The sequence below is a fragment of the Drosophila erecta genome, unplaced genomic scaffold, assembly GCF_003286155.1.
Source record: "Drosophila erecta strain 14021-0224.00,06,07 unplaced genomic scaffold, DereRS2 tig00000092-arrow-pilon, whole genome shotgun sequence".
NCBI classification, from domain to species: Eukaryota; Metazoa; Arthropoda; class Insecta; order Diptera; family Drosophilidae; genus Drosophila; species Drosophila erecta.
Window position 1 is genome coordinate 18,055,050 of NW_020825207.1, and position 21,503 is coordinate 18,076,552.

The 21,503-nt window shown below is 44.1% G+C and overlaps 4 protein-coding genes across 4 annotated transcripts; 2 read left to right on the forward strand and 2 right to left on the reverse strand.

Annotated features, from left to right (window-relative positions):
• Nucleotides 1-14,358: 14,358 nt before the first annotated feature.
• LOC6549288 (nucleoside diphosphate-linked moiety X motif 19) lies at nucleotides 14,359-16,050 on the reverse strand. Its single transcript, XM_026980322.1, has 5 exons — nucleotides 15,549-16,050; nucleotides 15,225-15,482; nucleotides 15,061-15,142; nucleotides 14,796-15,003; nucleotides 14,359-14,732 (listed from the first exon to the last, which is right to left on the reverse strand). Exons 1-5 carry the CDS (start codon nucleotides 15,785-15,787, stop codon nucleotides 14,530-14,532), a joined length of 990 nt encoding a protein of 329 aa, XP_026836123.1. The 5' UTR covers nucleotides 15,788-16,050; the 3' UTR covers nucleotides 14,359-14,529.
• A 220-nt stretch (nucleotides 16,051-16,270) lies between these two features.
• LOC6549287 lies at nucleotides 16,271-17,862 on the forward strand. The gene is made up of 2 exons (XM_001974213.3): nucleotides 16,271-17,229; nucleotides 17,289-17,862. Exons 1-2 carry the CDS (start codon nucleotides 16,308-16,310, stop codon nucleotides 17,684-17,686), a joined length of 1,320 nt encoding a protein of 439 aa, XP_001974249.3. The 5' UTR covers nucleotides 16,271-16,307; the 3' UTR covers nucleotides 17,687-17,862.
• A 978-nt stretch (nucleotides 17,863-18,840) lies between these two features.
• Nucleotides 18,841-19,875, forward strand: LOC6549286. The gene is made up of 2 exons (XM_001974212.3): nucleotides 18,841-19,722; nucleotides 19,779-19,875. The coding sequence occupies exons 1-2, from the start codon at nucleotides 18,869-18,871 to the stop codon at nucleotides 19,873-19,875; spliced, it is 951 nt and encodes a 316-aa protein (XP_001974248.2). The 5' UTR covers nucleotides 18,841-18,868.
• A 145-nt stretch (nucleotides 19,876-20,020) lies between these two features.
• LOC6549285 (nucleoside diphosphate-linked moiety X motif 19) lies at nucleotides 20,021-21,476 on the reverse strand. Its single transcript, XM_001974211.3, has 4 exons — nucleotides 21,327-21,476; nucleotides 21,050-21,264; nucleotides 20,644-20,986; nucleotides 20,021-20,560 (listed from the first exon to the last, which is right to left on the reverse strand). Exons 1-4 carry the CDS (start codon nucleotides 21,417-21,419, stop codon nucleotides 20,156-20,158), a joined length of 1,056 nt encoding a protein of 351 aa, XP_001974247.1. The 5' UTR covers nucleotides 21,420-21,476; the 3' UTR covers nucleotides 20,021-20,155.
• Nucleotides 21,477-21,503: the final 27 nt, after the last annotated feature.

Below are 21,503 nucleotides of genomic sequence, written 5' to 3' on the forward strand. Positions count from 1 at the left end.
AGTGCAGCATTGGATTACAATCTGCGACATGGGGATCAGCATCAGATCAATCGCCATCTGCCGGCCCTAAAAGGGGATGCATGCAGTTGGGGCGGCGTAATTCGGCAATAATCAGAGATATGGCCATATTTTGTCACATTCCAAACCTCCTTGCCTGTTAAGAGTCCCTCATAAAAATCGGTTCTTTTAGCCTGTTTGTTTTCATTTCAATATTGATTTCACTTCTTGCGGTGTCGCCCGCGACGCTGTTTTCGGAATCGGGTCTTGAATTTATTATTTTTATTTTATTATATGGGTTTCCTGCCCTACCAAGAACTCGAATCTGTTGGGAGTTTATGTAACCAGACGAAAGCACTCGATCGCAAAGTTGCGCAAGAGTTTTTGATGAATTTTGGATTTTTTGGCCCAAGAGATGGCGATGGCCATCAAGTCAAGTGGACATTTTTCTTTGATTTATTTTGCCCTTTACTTATTTTTTTGTTCTAGCTTAATTCTCGGCCAGCAGGAAGTGTCAAATTTCGCTTTTTTCCGAGCATGCAATAAAATGGAAATAACTGTAGCCGAATTCGGAATCAAGAATCAAGACTGGCAGACAACAAAAAATTTGATTCGGACACAATCATAATTCCTAGGAAAATCATTCAGAGGTTAAGGAAATAACTAAACATTGCATCCAAGATGGGCACAGGATATGTATCTTTTTAAAAAGGAACTTTAAATTCTACATTATTGTTCATCAATGGTATAACTTATTTAATTGCTCTTTTTGTTGAAATACACTGCTTCTTCTGCCTGGAATTGGTTATCTAATCTTGTCTGAGTGGAACAGAGCTATATTATATTTTAAATATTACCCGGCCATTATTTTGTCACATTTATTAAGTGCACACGCAGGCCTTTTGGCACACAACCAATCCGATAGCAATTCATGCTCCCATTTCTCTCGAGATCTGCGACATTTCGGGATTCGGCTTCAAGTGCAGATTAAACAATAATTATGAAATTCTGATGCAAATCGCCGGCGACAGGGAGTCTCCTTGCCCCCAGCTCCTCCTCCGCCAACTCCCTTTCACATTCTGAGCCGGAGGCCAGACACGAGCGAAGTCCCGGGAGCAGGCAGCTTGAGTGGATGTCAAGAGTGGATGAGCAGCAGAGCACTGGGACTTCGGGAAGCGCCGTAGAGTGGCCGGCATCTTGTCAAATGAAATTTATAGACACGGCAATGACAATCGGTAAGTTGTCATGGCCATGGGCTAAGTTCATCTTGGGCATAATCAGTGCTTAGGGGCAGATCCCAAGCCCAAAGTAAAACCATCTCGGACAACTGGGATGATTGTCAACATTATTATGGTCCACACACACACACACACCGCTTGATTATGCTGTGCATTCGGGACACTCTTTTTATGCCTGCACTGCGACGTGTGACGGGTTTGATGAGACGTGCACTGCGAAAAAAGGAGTGTCAGTCAGGTGTAAAAATATGTATTAGGGAGGACAAAAATGCAGACGGCATGTTTCATCTAAAAGTGACTTAAAGAAGACATCTCACATATTTCTTGCTCTGATATCTAAAACCATGACTAATGGTATATGTTTCAGCAAGGAATAGTGATTTTAACATAATATGGGCATAGAACAAGTTTATTATCTTATAATTATTTTACTCCGTATTAAACGATTTGTTTGAAAATCCGAAATCTTGCCCGTTTTTCAGGGAGTCAAATGCTTGAACAAAAACGAAGGATTTCCCTCAGTGTAGCGATGGGATCGGATGGTGCGGCGTGCGGAATATCTCCTGGCCTATCTGCTGTGCGGGGTGGTGCGTTTTTTATGATGCTCCTCAAGTGGATGAGGATGAGGATGAGGACGAGGACGAGGATGAAGCGGCGCCGAGCGACACGCTTAAGTGGCTCGCATACGCCCCCATCCGCTCCGGCTGGTCTTAATTCAATCGATAGTTCACACATGTAATCGCATGGCCGAATGATTGGGGGGCTTCCTCCTGCGTTTTACTTTTACTCCGGGTCCACCCGATTTTCCGCCTTTCTCTGGGTTTGCATGCCAAACACGTAGCGTTGACATTGAACGGGAATGGGGTGTGTTTTGTTCCTAGTTTCCGATCGACTTTAACCTTAAATCGTTAATGTTAACACATTAGCTGTGCAGCAGTTTGCGGCGTCACTCTGCTCATTAGCCTAATGAAGAGCGGCGAGCAAGTCCTCCAGGAGCTCATTAGTTGTCGCTTTGTTGGGTCCTCGAAAGTTTTTCACCAAAATATGCTCGTAAATCTCGTACATTTGGCAGCGACCGAAAAGGGAAATTTATCGCAAGGAAGGACAAGTGCCAAAAAGTTTTCGACCAAGTCCTATCAATCATTCATGTGTGTGGGTGTCCAATGGGGTTAGACACTATGAATTTAAGGAATTACATACAACGATTCCAGTTTTAGGTTTTCCATATAACTATCCACCTTCGTAGATACTAAATTTTAGCAAGATTAGCCAAACCTATTTTTCTTGGTATCCTAATGGGTAAGTCGCGCGAAATTCGAACAACGTACAATGTTAATCGTATAAATTTAATCTCCTTCTGTCACCTCCTTTGCTTAGGATTCCTCCCATTTCTAATCTGTGGGCTGGCATCTTGTAAAAATCCTTCCTTTCCTGCAAGGAGTTCGCTCCTCTCATCCCATCAAACTGGGTCCATTGTCTTGCGTTTTTTATTGATGTGCTGGCTGCCGTGGCTGTTTTTTACGACTTCACCCCGGCCGCCTGGTGAATGGTCAGTGTCAGTTCCGTATCATCCCCTGCCCAGGTCCAATCTCCTCCGCACAACCTTGGCCATGCAGCCCCGTCTATCGAACTTCCCCGGGGCGATTTTCATACTGGCACATCCGTTCGCAATGTATCTTTATCGTTTTATACCGCTTCCGTGGCCAGGACTCCGACTCGGACTCGAAATCCTTCGGCGTCGCATAATTTCCGTAATGACCAATGATATAAATGGAACTCATTTGCCAGTCCCCGCGATCCTCTGCTCCCAGTGGTATTGATGTCCTGCCGTAAATCGCTTTGCACCCCGCTCCAGTGCTCCAAGTTCCGAGTTTCTATGGACATGGACATGGACGACTTCGAGTCCTCTAACGTTTGTAATAATAAATTAAATCACATTTCGGATTTTTCGTTTTCTTCTGCCCTAACTAAGGGTTATACGAACTATTTACAAATCAGCAGAAGCCAAACCCGAATTTCGTGCGAGTTGTACTTCAGCTAATGAGTTGGACTTGAATAAATAATCAATACATAATAGAGCACATTAAATAAAGTAGGGCTATGGCTATTAGGAGGTATGGGTGCTGATATACTCGATGTATCTTTGTGTAATATGTACTTGTTTCATATCACAAACCACAAGTTCTATATGAACCCATCTCGAATCCAGGAAGAACCAGACACAATTACTATAGATGCATTAATAATACCTCAATGTCCTGACCCACAAGATAGAGCACTTGGGTCTTCGGTGTGAAGGTAGGTTTTTAGGGCGCTTGGTGTGCGTCCATGTGTGTGGGCCCTGCATGATGCCTGTCCGGTTCATTGGCTGTGGCCCATAAAAAGAGGCAAGTGGAGGAGGCGAGCCGTAGCATAAAGCATATGAAGACATTTGCCTTCGCCTGCGACTCCGGCCATTACAAATTGGTTGAATTTGATTTGGGCCAAAAAGCGAGCTGCGGTGTCCACTATTCGAATGGCTTTGGTGGCTTTCGGTTTGGTCTGGTTTGCTTTGGTTTGGGTTGGGTTGGGAGATGGGCGAAACTATTCTGGGGCAACCTTCGGTGAGCAGTGGGTTTGCCAGAAGGTTGAGCCAGTTGGAAAATGCCCCGCCGTCGCCGCCGAAGCCTCAATCTAGATCCGAATGGCAAGAACCAGGTAGTGCTGGCGACACAGGTGCCTCCAAATTGTTTTTGCCTCCATTAACTTTTGCTTTTCGCTTTGCATTCGGTGTATTATATTCTTTTGGTATTATTGTTTTTTCTTCGCTCCGAGCCGGGTGTTTTCTTTCCGCCGATTCGGCACTTTTATTGTTTTGTTCATTTTCGCTTTTTGTTGCACTGGCTTATGCAAAAAGACAAACAGAATGCAACCGCTAAAAGCTAGATGAGTAATGAGTACACTTCTACACGGCTTAAGATCGGATATGCATATTTTAATATGCTCCATGAGGTTCCTGGAATCTCGCTTGGAATGCGGCAGGCCATCTTTCAAAGATAAGCCACAGCACTTTGATAAGAGTGTTTTGGGTCTAGACCCCAGAGAGATGTAGTCCTAGAAGATGGGGTCTTATGGCGGGTATTCTTGGAACCAGTGTTAGATACGTAATAAACTAGCCGACAAGTTTCAAAACTAACTCAATGTAATACAAATTATAATAAAATATGAAACATTATGTGCACTCATACCGCTTTTCTGAATCTCGTCTTGTAAACACTGACATTTAAATAATGTTCTGATTATTTGTAGACTCTCAGTTACCTCGAAATGGTGCAACAACCGTGGGAACATAAACAACGGCTTTCCTCACGTTCCGATTGCTGTTCGTATGCATATAGATATTTTAACGTATAAGTGATATCCCAAGACATTACAAAAGTCAGACAAGTGAAATGGGATCTTGTGATCGGCGATCGGGTGCTGAATTCAACGGGGTAATATTCTGATTGTGTTTATGAGTGTTCCTTTAACTATGTGGCTTGGGATGTCTTCAGATGCTCCGAAATATACTTAATTGGATAATTAGATCCTTAGTTAAATGGCTAAGAGAATAGCTAACTAAAATGCATTTCGGCCCCGTCGTGATTGTAATTAATCATTGATCGATCGGCGGCGATCGTACATAGTTTTCCTGAGACTAATTTACTCACGAAAACGTATCACCTTAGGCATACTCGATTAGTGCTGATTAGAAAATATGTAAAAATAATGAAAATAGTAAATTATACCGGAGATTGCAACACGAGGCGTATGAGGGGGGACTTTCAACCGCTCGTGTCAGCATTCTGAGGTCGAAGCTGTCGGTCGATGAACCCAAGGCGGAAAACTAAAACAAAAAATTAACAATAATAACAACAAATTTGATTTGCTCGGCAAAATAGCGACTTCAAGTAGAGCTCTTTCACTGCGAATGCCCACAACTACAACGAATTGCACGCGCGACATGCGCTCATAATGAGGTTGCAAAACAATTTATATTTTATATATTTTTTGTTAAATAAATCAATTTGCGTTTTTCGCCAGCATATTGTTATCAGAGCAAGCAACTTAAAAACTGATTGAAACCAAAAAACTTTTGCGCAAAATTGAAACTGCTGATTTGGCAATAAACTCGACTCGAGAAGGAAAAAACTGAATCAATTGCAGGGATCAGCATTCCGTCAATTCGCCGCTTAATTTATTTATTGTTCTCGTCGATGGCTGTAAATGCAATTTGATGATTTAATTAATATTGAATTACACTGCCATTAAGACCGCCCCGATAATTATACAATCTGCAGCTGAATATCTCGATTGTCCACCTCTCGCCACTCTCTCTCTCTCTCTCTCTTCCTCTATGTGTTATCGACGCTTGAGTGTTTCGGGTGCGACTGTACCTGGGCGCACATTGGGGTTTAATTTATGCCAGGGCAAATATTTAGCCAACAAACACACACAACTTCTGGCCAGGCTTATTAATTAAGAGGCCCGTAGACTCAGACGCACACAGTTTTCCCCATGCCCTGCATCCCCGCATGGCTTTCCCCCTCTCCGCCGCCCGGAATCCGGGAAATCATAAAAGCGTAAAATCGAAATGCCGCCATTCCGTGGTGGCTGCCGAGCTGACTACTTCCTGTTCCTGTTCCTGTTCCCGTTTCGGTCCTGTCTGCCCTCCTCAGTGCCCGGCTCCCCTTTATTAACACGCATATCAATTCATTTTGATTGTAATTTATGCCGTAGCCAATCGCTGCATATCGCTCACATCACCCCGCCCACTGCGACCGGGGTAATAAAATTATTGTTTATAGATAGATGTTGTGGCGGCAGTTAAAAGCTACACAAGAACTGAGGGCCAAAGTAAGTCACTTGCTGACTTCGATTTGGCTATTTTCATCCTCCTTTCTGTGTAGTGGAGCGTGATCTTGAAATGGAAATCGCTTTTCGGGGCGGATGTACATATGTACATATGTGGGTGGAGGTAATCGAGGCGCATCTATATTGTTTCCGAAAGTATTGTTTTGAAACTTGTCTAAGGGAATGATGGGCTCTACTTGTGGACATTAATGGCCACATCTATGGACTCCATAACATATTTATATGGTTTGGAAGTGGACTTGGGGAATATTGAGTGCAGTCCTGACCGAAAAGCATCCTAAAAATATTAGGCCCTAATGTAAGAGAACCATTTTGAATATGCCTGAATAACTATTGTATCTACGTAAACAGAAGTACAGGTAAATAGAATTATATATGAAATGTATTTGTTTTTCAGCGCTTGTGCAGTGTTTGGACCAAAAAGGAACTTGACCATGACCATGCAGCGCGCCGAGCAATCAACCTAATTGAGCTGCCCCAATGGCCAACTTCTGCCCCCGACTCCTCCCCCCTTTTGACCCGCTTTCCACTCTTCAACACCGTTCGATATCGGAATAAACCCGTACACATACCCCTATCCAGTCCCAATCCCAATCCCAATTCCGATTCCGATTCGAAGCCAAACCCCAAACCGTTCTAAATCAAAAGACAAACGTCGACAAATGACCCGGCGCAGTGAATAAATGAATAGCAGCAAGTCGGCGAGTCGGCAGTGTGTATTCGGTAATGAATGTATTCGGTAACAATTCATTAAGCAAATAGAAATGTGCGCTAAACGCATTAAGAGATTAGCACACATCCAGGAGGAGAACAACAATGTCTCCGGGCAGAAAGAACATACTACACATGGAAATACCCATCGATAAGCCGACCGAGAACTGGCCAGCGTAATGACCCTCATTTGGTGGGTGCTGGTCGGTCGGCGGCCCTTTCGTTCTGGCCAAATTTAATTGCCGGCCCAAAGGAGACTTCTCACATGCGGTTGGCAGCACTCAGATTGGTCTTCGTGTGCGAAAAGGTGAAATCACTGTTGCTTCTGGCTTGTTAAGTGCTCATTGTTTCGCCAACAATGTTGACACATGCCCCTTTGGAAAAGCACCCACATGTGGTGGGAAATTATGTGATGCGGCGTGATTTGCTGACTGCCAATGTCTCGATGGCGAATGGAAAGCGGAAGTTGCCAGTTGAAAGTCACTTAAGTGCAATTCCGGCTATTGAAATTGCAGTTTCGGCTGTGGGGGTCGGCTAGTGGATCTTGTTTCTGAAAAGTATATTATTATTTGTATCCAGGAGATAAAGAGTTAAAATGCCTCTTTGCATATTTTATGAAACTGATAATTGTCCTGATACTTTAAAACTTTCGTTTATGAATAGTACATGTATCACAATCACTCGCAGTTCTTTGACAATATTATATTTCCCGTACGATCCCCAATCAGTTTTCCGGTCAACCGGGTGAGGATGTGACCCACATCGAATCCCCGACTGCATGCGACCAAACATCACGTTCCGTCTTCCTTTCTGTTCCTCTTCTGGTTCCTCGGACTCCAATTGTCGGTATCCTTTTCATCAAATCCCTTCTTGTTGCCCCGCCTTCCGCATCCTTTGCATTGTCCGCTGGCCATGTGATAAACGTTTATGATTATTTTTATGTTTCATCCGTTGGGGTCGGGACTCGAGACTTTGGCTGCCAATTTGACGCTGATATATACAGGGACTTGATTTAGTTTAAATAGCGCTGAGGGAAGTATCACAGCTGCACTCAAAAAAAGCAGACATCTGAAAGAGAAGCACGTTGGTAACTTACGATCCCATTATTCAATGCAAGGTATTTTCTAAGTGCCATGCGCATTAGATTGGAATTGAACAAAAGGCAGCACTATTGTAATGACTCAAAGTACTTTTCTGTTTCAACCTTTTTATATCCAACTCACAGCATCAGCATACAACTTTCAGTGCACAAACATCTCCCAGGAAGTGCAATTTATGTCCTTGGAGGAGGGGCGGCACACAGGGAAAAAAGAATCTCACACGTGACTGCAGAGAACGTGGCTTTCGCCACCCAACGTTGCCTGTCCTTTGCCGCCCACATGTGTGAACAAATATTTTTTAGAGGGTGTCCGTCCTTCATGCGGGTCCTTGCTGGTGTCCTTTTCCCGGTTCTCTGCTGCGCTGGTGTCCAGCCCCGCTACGTGTCATTCGAGCTATCTGGTCGAGCGAATCTTTGGGGGCAAGGGACCATTTCCATAATCGCTGGTTAAACAAGGCCGCTCACACATGCCTGGTCAAGCTGACCGCAGTTTATGCCCGGGTTTTACGGCCCAGAGCGCTCTGGCGATGCGCCTAAGTCCGTGTGGACCGTGTTTGAGTTATGCTTTTACATATTTTTATTCACTTAACACAAAAAGGGGTGCAGCGGCCTGCAGGGGCGAGAATAAACACATATCTGGGTGGGAAGGTGGCCGGCTTAATCAAATTATGGCTTATCTCTCAAATGGTGTCGACTTGGCGGAGGTCAAAACGCAAATAGCCATAAACATGTAGATTAAATCCCCATTGACCAGGTCCAGTGACCATCACCCATGTGGCTGCTGGCTTGACCTTGTTTCTTCCGGCAGTTTTACTGGGTATAAACTCTTTAATGCAGCACATATTTGCATAGTAATCCCCTGGAGCCTGGTAATTAAAATTCTAGTTTTATGGATTGTTTATAAACGGCAACGATGTGAAATACGATGCGAAAATATTTGGTCAACATAATAACTGGGATTTTATTAGGCAAATTGTGTAGCATACTTATGGGAGACGAATCAAAATTTATCTCAATAGAAAGCAGAGTTAATAATGATTCCAATGTAATGGCGCTTCAAGAATGCAGAAGCCAATTTATTTGTTACTTCAGTATTCACCTGTATGCTTTAAATAAAATCCTAAATAAAATCTAAATTATTTTTCCCAGAAACTTAAAAATTAAACACCTAAAACAGGACACAGGGAACATTTAAGGAACATATCAAGGCAAGACTTTAACATTTCCTTCTAAATGTGCCCCAAAATGAGCCACAAAAAATCCATATATATCGACTTGAATTCAGTGGAGCAGTCGATGCAGAAAGACCAAGAAGCAGTCAAGGAACCGGCATCATTTCATGCTCAATTCAAATGTTGTTCAATCCCATTCAAACAATTTGTATCGTAGTTTTATTACCACAATAAAACGGATTAAGCAGTTCGCCCTTCCTTGGCAACTCGAAGGAAAAAAGGATACAATGAAGTCAGAACCGAGAAAAGAGGGCGTGCCCTGCTAGTCGTGTGTGTTCCTTTTAAATTGGTTGAATTTCCGCACGAATTAAATTTTTTCCTGCCGAGTTAAGGAGCGAAGAATATTTCACGCTTGGGCAGATTGACGACGGGAGGGCAGGGAATATTATAGAGTCCTTTCCGGAATATTTCACACTTGGCCCGTACAAATCAGCGACACGTGGCAAGTGCCATATAATTTATAATAGCGAAAAAAGGGCCGGGAGACTCCAAAAACTTCGAACTTCGGTGGGTGTCGAATTTGATACGCGCAATCTGGTAAAGAATTTTCCAACATTTTTCAGCGGCGGAAACCTTAAACTCTTCGTCGCTCGCCTTCTGTCTGCGACTTTCCACTGAAGCGGCCAGTTCATTTGGCTTAAATTGTATTATCCCCATTCTGCTTCAAATGGAAAATTAATATTTCCCTTTGTGTCGTTTTAAAGAATATTTTTGTAATTTCCTACAATCTCTTTCAAAGAAAGCGGTTTCGTCAACCATTTCCATGGCTTTTACGCTGGAACTGCTCCTTTCAACTGGCCAAACCTTTCTTGGAGGTCCCTCGGTAGCCCTCTATCCGTGCATATGTCCGATTCATATCTAAATCTATTACAATTCATATTTGTATGCCGCGCACACAGAGAACATCCCTCCCTTCTGAAAATTTGTATCTGGCCAACGGCAAGACACCACACTTCACTGGGATACGTTTTTATGGATGCTTTTCTGGTTTAATTGATATTTCTAACAATATCTTAGTCTTAGAAGGCACTCTGAGACAGTGAGCAAAAAACTTAAATTATTTGTATGATAAGTTGGTACTTTTCGCTGAAAAGTCCCTACTTCGCAGATACATTTTCCACAGTATCACATCCACTGTGCACAGTGGGGCATGGGTTAAGTCAAGTGTTAAAGAGTTTTTGACAGACATCTTCGTCTGGTTCGTCTGGTTTCCGTACGTCTTGTGTCGCAATTTCTTTTTTGTGCTGCTACCCCTTTTATGAGCTCGTTTTTCCGAATCGCTGTTTCTGCTTAGCCTAATATCCAAATAAACATACTTTATCCGCTTTTGCCGTCGAATTTATGGTTTCCTAAACGCCACCCCGCCCGCCGTTGGACTTCCGGAATGGAAATATGAGATGGCAGTGGTGGCTGCGATTTTGATAAGGGTCCCCAGTTTCCCAAGGAAAGCCGATGAATCTATTTTCTCAATGGCTCGACAGCTGGTAAAGTTTATTGGGCGGAGCGATAAGACAAAGGAGAAACTTTCTTTGAAGTTTTTACGCTTGTTACATGTGGTTTCCTGCGGCTTCTTCCACCACGAGTGTCCGATGTGCATTGCCAATTGCAATTAAAACAATGTTACAAGGTCACCGCTTTTTTGCGCAGATAACAGAAATATGCAAAAAGTGGCGCCGCTATCGAAATTGCACATTTTGCACATGTGCCGAAGTGCAGCGCTATGTTGTATGGTATACCAACTTGGCTTTTACACACACATACATACATATCTATGTATGGCTGGCTGTGCACATACATTTGGAATGCAATTGGAAGCGGTGACAACATAATGCCACATTCAGCCCACTCCACCACCATGCAGGCGACAATGGCAGCGGGAAAGGTCCACTTTCCAGGGGAGCCTCTCCTTTGCGCAGGTCCAAAACTGGAAATGAGTTACGTGGTGTCCTTCTGGGGCGGGGAATCCCCTCCCTTTAGGTGTCTGCATGTGTGTGTGCGTGTGCTTCGCAATGGTGGCCGTTCCGTAGGTGTGAATCCTGCAGGGGGAGGGCATTTGTTAGATTGTTAGTGTGAGTGTGAGTGGGAGAGCGCCGGCCGGAGAGAAAGAGAGAGCAAGGACTAAATAGGAATTAACCGCCGCAACAACAAACCTGGAGCAAGCGCATAATTCATATTTCGCAAGCAACGCCCACGCCCACAGTGCGTCTGTGTGCGTGCCCACTTAGGGGTGTGTGTGTGCGTGTGTGCAGGTGCTTTTCAATTATTCTTGGTGAAATGCAACACAATTACAGGTATAGTTATGCGCTTAATGATGGATTCAAATAATGAAAAGGTGCTCTATACATTTTACTATAAAATTCTATTTTAATTAATGCCATCAATTATATATCCTTAAAGATATCTCATAACCTCATATCCTTAAGGGCCTAAAGTACACGAATACCCATGACCTTCTGTTTATATGTCTAACTAAAAGCAAAGAGATTGGAAAACTTCCCAATGAAAGCACTTTCAACATTTAATCATTATAATTTAACAGGAGACATTTGACAGCTTTAATGTTTTCAATAAAATATGGTACTTGCGTTCTATATAAATGTTGCGAAAGGTGTTAAGGCTGCACCTAAACAAATGTACTTTATATGCCAAACACTCCTAGACAGGACAGAAAAGTACACGAAATGCTCGAGATAGTTCTCCTTAAGGAGCCAGGAAATAAAGACATCATTAGAAAATCATGTAGTGCATTAGTCGAGCTGTCGTCGCCACACCCCCATCCAGGACCTGGGATCCCCGCCCACTCCGGGGGCAGCCGCAATTGCCATTATGTTGAACACGCAAGTCAATTGATGCAATTTGTCCGACCAGAGCAGCCAGAGAAGCAAGGAGAGGAGAGTGCCCATTCGGATTGGGACTGGGACTCGGTTTCGGTTTGGGCCAGGGGCAATCCCCAGTGACAATGTGACATGCCGTAACAGGTTCACGGTCTGACGAATAGTGGGTGGTGCCCGGCGGGGTGCAGGGCCGCAATCCGTGCAAGTGGGCTGGAGGGGTGAAACCGACCGCCTGTGCTCATCAACAGTTAGCAGCTTCTGCTGCTGATTTAAGGGTTGCCAGCCAGCCGGCTCGCCCTAAATGAATTGCGGCGATTTATTGCGGTAATACTCATTTAGCGGACCAGCCCCGAGGGGAAAGAACGAATAGAGCGCACTGTAAGGCGAGGAATCAGACTAACAGATACCCAGTACCAAGTATATTTGGTAACAGATGCTGCCGTCAAAGAGAAGCCGCCATTCGACAAACCACCATGTCAAAATACGTGTATTGTATCTTCACTAAAAGCCAGATTTTACCATACTCATTTGTTTTATATAAAAATAATCCTAGCATACCTCTTCTTGCTTAAGGTGAAGTAAAGTCAAGTTTAAGTACCAACACCATAGATAAACTACAATTTCCGGACTTAATATGGATTTCATGAACTCCAACAGTTAGATTCAGACGCAGCATTCATAAATCTCCCCCGGCTCATCACGCCCCTACCTATCAGTACAGGGTATGGAGACCAAGTCGAGTCGAGTTGAGTGCAAACAATGCGCACAATAAAAATAAATCTCTCCGGAACAAGTGTGTGTTTTGTTACACCCGTGGGAAGTCCGGGCGAGAAGTTGTCAATTACTTGCGAATCGATCTGGCCAAGCGCTGTTTTGGCATTCATGTCACCGCCAGGTGAACAGGACCTCCTCGAATAATCGCCCTAATTGGCCGCTTTTAGAGGAGATGCGAATAGCGGGTAGTACGTGATATGCATTTGCAGCTTCTAGGCAATTAATAAGCCAATTCCAGCAATTCGGCGGCCACGTAAATCAGCATTATGTCGGGGCAATGAAAATGAGCTCTAAATTCAATTACAGGTCTTGTCTTCTCCGTTTTCCTAAGTCGCTTTTCATTCCCGCATAAATCAAGAGTCCTGGGCCGCCTGCTCCTGAGATGCCAAATTACCCGGGTCCCGAGATGTCTTAGTAGCTGCTAAGCGGCTTTGGCGCTCATAACTCACCCGGACTCTTTGTCACATTATGCATTTAAATTTAATGTGTAATTTATGGGCGGATTTGTCGACCTTCCCGCCTGCGATGTCTGTTAATTAGAAAATCAGTTCAGAACAGTGTTGCCAGGGGCACGATTTCGCAAGAAAAGCTGTAAAAATAATAGAACATTTACTCGTGCTAAGAAAGTAGAGCTACATAAATAATATGCAATACAATATCAGAAAATGCCTTTACAATTAATCAAGATACTAACAATTAAACTTGTCACATTTTTATATATATTGTTATTTGAAGAAGACAAGCCTAAAATACGATTGCTTAAGAAGGTACCTTGGTGAGCTACACCTCTTGGACAACATTAGTTGCCCCATGCCTTGGAAACTATTTTCAGCAACACTGATATAACCACTCCATTCCCAATGCGTGGGAGTAAGCTTTGCTCTGCCATGATACGTGGGGGGTACTCATTAATTACACTCCATAATGGTTACTTCCGCTGGGCCACATAATAGCATAATTAATCGATATTAAATGAACAGCAGCAGGACAATAAACGCCGGAAGTCAGCCACAAAAGGTTAAATTAAACGAAGTAATTGTTACACAGCCTCAGCCGTTGAAAGTCGACCCCCTCCGGCAGTTTACGAAGTCCTGAGGAGGGTTGTCCTGACTGGGTCCTTTACAACGCATAATAAACAGTCGAGCGGGCACGGAGCAAACAAAAGTGGGGAACGAAGCTCGTTGAGATTTTGATTTTTAAACGGCACGTCGGGGGGTGGTTGTGCAGGCTGGTTGGGATTCAAAAGACAAGGCTGTAAAGCGCACAAAGTCACACGGCAGGTGGCGATGAACATTGGAAGAGTGGGTGGGTGTCGCAGTACACAAAGTGATTTAAATGCATTTCTAATGGGATGAAATTATATACTGTCTGAGCTACCACAAGCTCTCTTCAACTCCATTCCCATTCTTACTGCGATTTGCGGTTTTCAAGGGGCGGACATAAATATGCATGAATTTGCGCTTTTGATGTGCTAGCCATAAAAAACGGATGCCCGAAAAGGGGCACCTTCATCTTAAGCTAAGTGTCTACTAACTTTAACTTAAACTGTACATTTTTTAATTAAAATTTGTCACATAAAATAATAATTAATGCTCTTCGGAGCCACCGTCTTGATAATTTGATGGCCAGCTAAAGCCGCTTAAAATAATTTCAAAACACCAATTTGTGGCTGCCCCATTTCAGGGGTAACATTTAGCATCTTATCAGAGCTTAGCAGCTGGGGTCACCACCCGTCCAGCTACGGAATGTGATTACAGCTTTTGGCGCTCCGGATGAATTTTCAGCGGGCTCAGGTGTCCATTTGGCGGGGAAATATTTAACTCCAAGCTCCGAATTGCAGGACCATAGGTATAGCGATGCAGATGCTTTGAACGAGCTCTAAACTCATCTTCTGACCCAGGAAAACTGATAATTTCGTGCACCAAGTGAGGTTCGGGAACATAGAAGTCATCGCCTAAGGTAAATAATCATTTCAGAAACTAATTTGGGTAATTGAATGAATGGTCATAGAATTTACCAGGTAAGACAAAAACCATAGAACCCTGGCAGTTATAGCCAACCGGCAAGTACATGGTCGTGCCCAATCCGCTGCGCTTGATTGCAAACTCCAACAGACGTTGGTACTCCTTGATGCCCATCAACCGGGACAATTCGTAGACCTGTGGTGGCATGAACCAAACATTGCCCAAATTACCCAGACGCAGCAGTTCGAACGGTGACAGCCACTATATAAGTATATAATTCTATTATACTGAATATGGAGTTTAAAGAGCTAGCCTTACCAGCGTTTCCTTGACCTCAGAAGGTTCTTCCAGTAATTTGGGTTGCTTGTCCACAAAAGCCATGAAGAAAACGGTTTCATGCCTGCACATTGCAATAAAAACTATATTAGGAACAAGAAGCTTACCTTACTACAATTAAGATCATTTTGTGTCCCCATACCCACCCTTTGCGCATGAATCCCGGACTCGCCCAAGCAGACCACTCATGCAGCGCCCACAAGTCTGGAACTACCTTTTGCTCACGACAGAGGGTTAAGAACTCAGTGGGCTTGTTGTGCACCCTTCGCTGCCACGTTTCCAGGTCTAAGACATCCTGAGCGCAAGTTACCGCACCGAAATTCAGCTGACTCCGGCTCCGACAAAGTAGCAGACCGACCTCCTCAAAGCATTCCCTCACGGCGGTTAGTCGCAGTGTAATCTCTCTACAAAGACAAAGGTCATAGATTAACTGCCAGTGTGACAGAGTTTAGCGCAACCTTTGGACTCACCGAGCCCAAATGCGAGAACGCTCGAAGAACCGATCGTAGCAGCCAGTGCCCTGAGGCGCCAGAATGGCAGGACGATCGTCGCGGGTGAGAACCAGGCGGCGTAGTGCCTCTTTTGGAACACCGAATTCCTCGAGGTACTGCAGCCATGCTACGCTTTCATCCGCTTCGGTGTCCAGGAGGCCACCGGGAAACACCGTCTGATTGACCACCATCGCCGTGGCATCGCTGCGTTTCAGCATAAGCACCTGAAAGGTCAGGATTATGGTTTATCCACTTCTGGGAATGGCCTCTTCACTTTCCTTGTAATCTTCGCTATTGGCAGCGTCTCTGGACACCAGGATTACACTGGCTGAGGTGCGCCACTTGGTAGGAGGAGCAGCTTTGCTCATGTCTGCAGATATTTTGCTAAATGATTAGCTTAACTCTAATTCTACCTATGTTACAATGAAAACAAAATCAAAAGGTTATTTTGTTCCCTCCAATCAGCTGATTGGTCGATAGGCACGATAACGACTCCTGTGGCACAAAATGATCGATAGTCGCCTAAACAAAGCGCTGAATTTTTAAAGTTTGAGTTCGTGCGAATTTCAAACTTTGACTTTTTAGCGAGATTACGATGAAGAAACAAGCAAGAAGGGCAAAAACGTAAACAGATTAGTTCCATCCCACACGTGTTTGCAAACATATTTAAGCGCTGCCCTCGGACATCGAAAGACACTTGCAATTGGTGTTTCCAGTCTAAAGCAACTTGCAGTTGAAATGAAATTACTGATCACGTTCTTCTTTCTGGGCGTCTGCCTCTGTCGCATTCAAGCGAAAGAGAGCATCGCTGATCTCCTGAAGGACAATGCGAAAGGCGTAGAGGAGGCCAATAAGTTTTTGACCAGGATTGCTCAAGTAAGCGAGGAGACCCAGGTCGGTTTGGCGGAGCAAAAGGAGGCACTGAAGGTCTTGACACTCGTGGAGGACGTGCTAGCAAAGTTAACTGCTGCTCTGGATGTTGGCTCCCGCAATCTTGTTGCTACCCTTGAGAACATCTCCAAGCAGGGTGAGGAATACAGCAATCGAACGGAGGCACAACTACTGGAACTGATCCGCCTGCAGGAGGGCACCAAGGAGATACTCAATGTGCTGGATGCTAAAATGGATGCCTATCAGAGGCATGTGCTCCACAGTTCCCGTCGTATTGACGGCAGCATCGACGGGCTGGCCAAACTTATTACTAGGACGGTGTTGCCACAATTAAATGGCCTGAAGTGTACCTTCGATAGCTTGGAGACCTCCCAAATCAACGTCGAGGTGGAGCTGAAGACTTTGGCCGGAGTCAAGGAGCTCAGTGAGAACTCCAACCTCAAGCTGGACGCGCTGGAGCAGCAATTGAAGCAGCAAAATCGCACTCAGGAGCAGCGCCTGGTCCTCCTAATCGATGCAGTGAAGCATTTGCAACCTCACAGTTCCTGGAAAGTGGAGGCTGTCCTCCGCGAACTGATCATCTCCCAGAAACGCATCGAGCTGGGTCTGGAACAGTGCAGCCGGCACCAGCCCCATCCGCAGTATGGCCAAGACGAGTCCTACCTGCCCACCTACGGAGCTGAGGTCCCGGAGTCGCAGTATGCTCATCCCAAGCCCAAGCCAGTGGAACTGGAACAGGTGTGGAGCATCAAGGAAGAGCCCAAACACGGTAAGTTGTCCTGATTGGCACCAGACTAGGATCAGAAATGAATTTCTTGCCATTCACAGGAGAGCACTCTGGAAATCACAAAGCTACCGCCTATGCTCAGTCCCCCGAGCCAAAGAATAACTATCAGAGCTCCAGCGCCGTGTCCTGGCGGCAGTCGGTGCCCTGGGAGTACGTCTCACCATATCAGTCCGCCCCAGTTGACCACCGCCAGCCATGGAACCCAGCTCCTGCCCACGGTGCCAGCTCCGATGCCAAGCCAAAGCAATGTCCCAAGAAAGAGCACTCCACTCCGGCATCCTACGTTCCATTGTCACATGACCAGCCTGCGTCCTACAAGCTTCCTGTGGATTATAATCCCAAGCCTAACCACGAGGACTCCCATAAGCCCCATCATGAACCAAAATCTTACAGTGACGAAATCATCCAGCCAGGAGAGTCCTTCAAAATTTGGTATTGAGACAGTTCTCCCCCTCAAGGATACTAAAGAGTTAACGAAAGATTTCACTACAACAAATACTGCTGCCGAGACCGATACAACTTTTCAAAACATTTAAAAAAAACTTTTATTGGACTTTCACTACTTCGTTTTTATAAATAAATAATTTGTTTGTTTTTATAAATAAATAAAAAAAAGAACAATAGAAATCAATTCTGTACATTTTTCTTAACAAGGATTTAATCAATATCTTGGATAAATAGATATAGTAACATGGAAATCATATGCTTTAACGCATAACATCGAAAGCTTATATGATAGCTTACATTAATTTACCATAGATTTTCTGAAAATCTTAACATAATACGAGCTTTTTGGCATTGAAAAACAACTTAAACGAAGAAATTTTTAGTTGTTTTATTTTCATATATGTAGCTAGTAAAATAAACCGTAAACCATAAAACAATAATCCTTAAGCAATTGTGCTATCGTGTGTTATTGTTTTAATTTATAATAAGCGTTATTTAAAAATGGACAGCAAATGATGCAAATTTAATGAAACTTTTTGAAATATATAAGGGTTCTTAGGTAATATATAAAAAGCATTAGGGTAATAATACTGCCTTCCAAAAAGGATTGAAATCTTGAATTTCTGAACCGTTCTGGAGATATTCCTGGTGAACGCCAGCGTGGCTGAAAAAATTTGATTCGTTATCAGTACCGTCGTAGACCTATTTTCTGAATGAGTTTGCTCAAGAAGCAGCTGGGGCACGTCTTTCAGTAGTAATATTACTACCGTAACATACAAAAAACCAGGTCAATCAGTTCTGTTTAAAAACAAAGAAGAATTTCAAAACGTGACAATCTCCGGAGTTTAGCAAAAAGCCGATGAACCAGTAATTATTTAGAATGACAGCATATAACATAGTTCGCTTTGGTGTATTTGCAGCTATAAGATAGTATCAAAACACTTGTTCGCGACTATCTTCTAAGCTGGACAATATAGTGTAGTATGGAAATTCTCGTAAACACACAATTACAGATTGGAGCAACATTTGCAGCTGCACCCACTGAAGTGAAGTGGGTGGTTGATACAACCTTAACTCAGTCTAAGACACGTTTTGAACCTTAAGTTGGGCTATTTAAGTTGCGGCTCGGATCGCCAAGAGACACACAGCGCTGAGCGGCCATCAGAGAAACACCATGAAAGTGCAACTGACTTTGCTAACGATATGCATTTACCTATGCTGTGCTGCAGCAGAGGATTCCCATGCGGACCATGAGATCCGCAGCGAAGTAGAGAAGCTTATCAAAGGTACTGAAGAGCTACACCATGGGCTGCAAGAAGTGAAAGACGTGCAGAAGGGCATTGAAGAGAAGTTCAAGCATCAGCGCGACGAGATCGAAGTCATTGCAGGATTGGAGGTTGCCATTGCCAAGCTGGAAAGCAACGTTCTAAGCAGCTTCCAAGCTACGGCTACCGGAGTGGGAAATTTGACAGCCATTGCTAAGGCAATCCAGAGTCAAAATGAAAAGTCTATTGAGGATTTCACCAAAGTGGATCTAGAGATCAGGAGAGCCCTGGGTCAAGTGGATGCCGATCAAAACAAATACGAGCGGAGCCTTAATGAGGTGACCTCATCCGTCAACTCGAATCTGGCGGAGATTCAGCAGCTACTATCGCAGGCCATCATAGGGGAACTCATCGACTTGGACAACAAGGCGAAGGTCCTTCAGGAGCAGCAAAGCAATATCGTGGGTCAAGTTGGATATCTGGGCGAGCTGAAGTCCCTGGCAGATCGTGCCAATCGCAAAGTCAATCAATTGGAGTGGGGTCTGGTCATACTCAACCGCACCCAGTCCGAGAACCTAAACAGTATCGAGCACTCTGTCCATGGACTGCAGTTGGCCACCTCCCAGGTCGATCATAAACTTTGTGCCCTACTTAACAACCAAAAGAACATTGAAAGATCATTGGATGGCTGCAAGCACATAATTCCGTCACAACCGAAGCCTCACGAGATCTGGACTCACCCGGAACAGGCACTAATTAACCAGTAAGTTTGCAAGCCCCACTTTTGGATGCACATTAAAACCATCTATTCCGTTTAAGGCAAGAATCAGAGGGAAATCAAGGATACGCAAGCAGCTATGCTTCCCAAGAAGACGCTGAATACCTTTACAAACTCTGGTATGGAAAAGGACAGTAGCATTAATACGATAACTAAAGATATATGCTGTATACCATATTTAAAATTTGTCTGATTTTTTGATTCTTACTACCTGGTATTCAAACATGTTATAGCAAAGATAATAGTTCTTTAACACAATGCAATAAACAAAACTAAATAAACAAAATCGAACTTTATAATTCATATATAACTAAGAACGTAATAAAAAAGTTTTAATATTACAATTTTTAATATTACTTGTCGGACAACTCATAAACCTAGATAAATGCACATGACATAAAGGATACTGGCTTTTCCTCTATAATTTGGTTGGATCCAGTGGATGAACCTGACCATCATCCCGGTTAAAGTTAATTATCAGCTGTGACTGATACTGGTTCCAGTGCTCCGATCGATGTAATTTAGCATTCGCCTGCGAACGGAATTCCTCGACTGATAAACCGATTTCAATTTTATCGGTAGTTGCATCCGGATCGCCGGGATAACCTTCATCTCCTGGCAAGAGGTGCACAACTCCATTTTTACACTTGTACATTACAGGATGGATCAGCTGAATGCCTTTGACCTCACGCTCTGCTGCAAATTGACGCAGATTTTCTAAGGAGGAGAAGTTTAGGCAACGAGAAAGTTCATAGAATTGTGGAGGCGGCAGCCAGAGTTCTTTCCTTAGGCTCGCTTGAAGGTATTCCAATGGGGAGCGCCACTAGAATAACATATGATAGTTCATTAAATGCAACTTATGTTCCGGGTAACGCTTTTGTTTCATATAACAGCGGGTCCACCTACCGCACAATCCTTAACCTCATTGGGTTCGATATGAACGCTGGGTTCCTGTTCCAGGGCAGTCATAAAGAAAGCCGTCTCGAAACGCTTTTTAAACGTGGACGGCGTTCTCCAGACGGACCACTCGTGAAGTGACCAAACATCCGGTAGCACATCAAGCTGCTTACAGAGCTCCAGGAATTGGCTGGCATTGTTGTGGACGATGTGCTGCCAGTGGGCGCGATCAAACTGATCATAGAACCCTCCATAACCGCTAGTGGAGGTCAATGATTTGCTGTCCCTGCACAGCAGGATGCCCAACTCCTCGAAGGTTTCCCGTATGGCTGTTAGCCGCAGTGCTAGGGAACTATTAGGTGCGAAAAGAAAGTTACAACACAAATTTCCCAAAAAAGCTATTTTAGTCTCATACGGATCAAGCGATTCCTTATCTGCCTTGGGGTGGAAAATATCCGGACGTGGCCCCTTTACACGGCTTACGTTCCGCAGCTTAACGGCACTGATCTCGTTTCGCTGAAAGTGATCCAACCAGGCAGGCGAACTGTCCGAGGCATCGCACACTCCGCCAGGAAACACCGATGACTCCGGCATGAAAGTGGACTTCTGCGTTCGTGTAAGGAGGAGAGCCTAGTCGAAGAATTCATTACGTCAGCATGGTTAAGTTAAATTAAAGTTAAACTGTAACTCACATTGTAATCGCAGGACGTGGCCTTTTCAACTTGGTTCTTAGCCAGCAGGATTAAACTTGAGGAGGAACGAATTTTGGGCAAAAGCTTTGACATGTTTAGGTAACACAGCGATATCGATAGAGTAGGCGCTAATATCGATTACTCACCAGCTGATTTTGTTTACCCTTATCAAATACC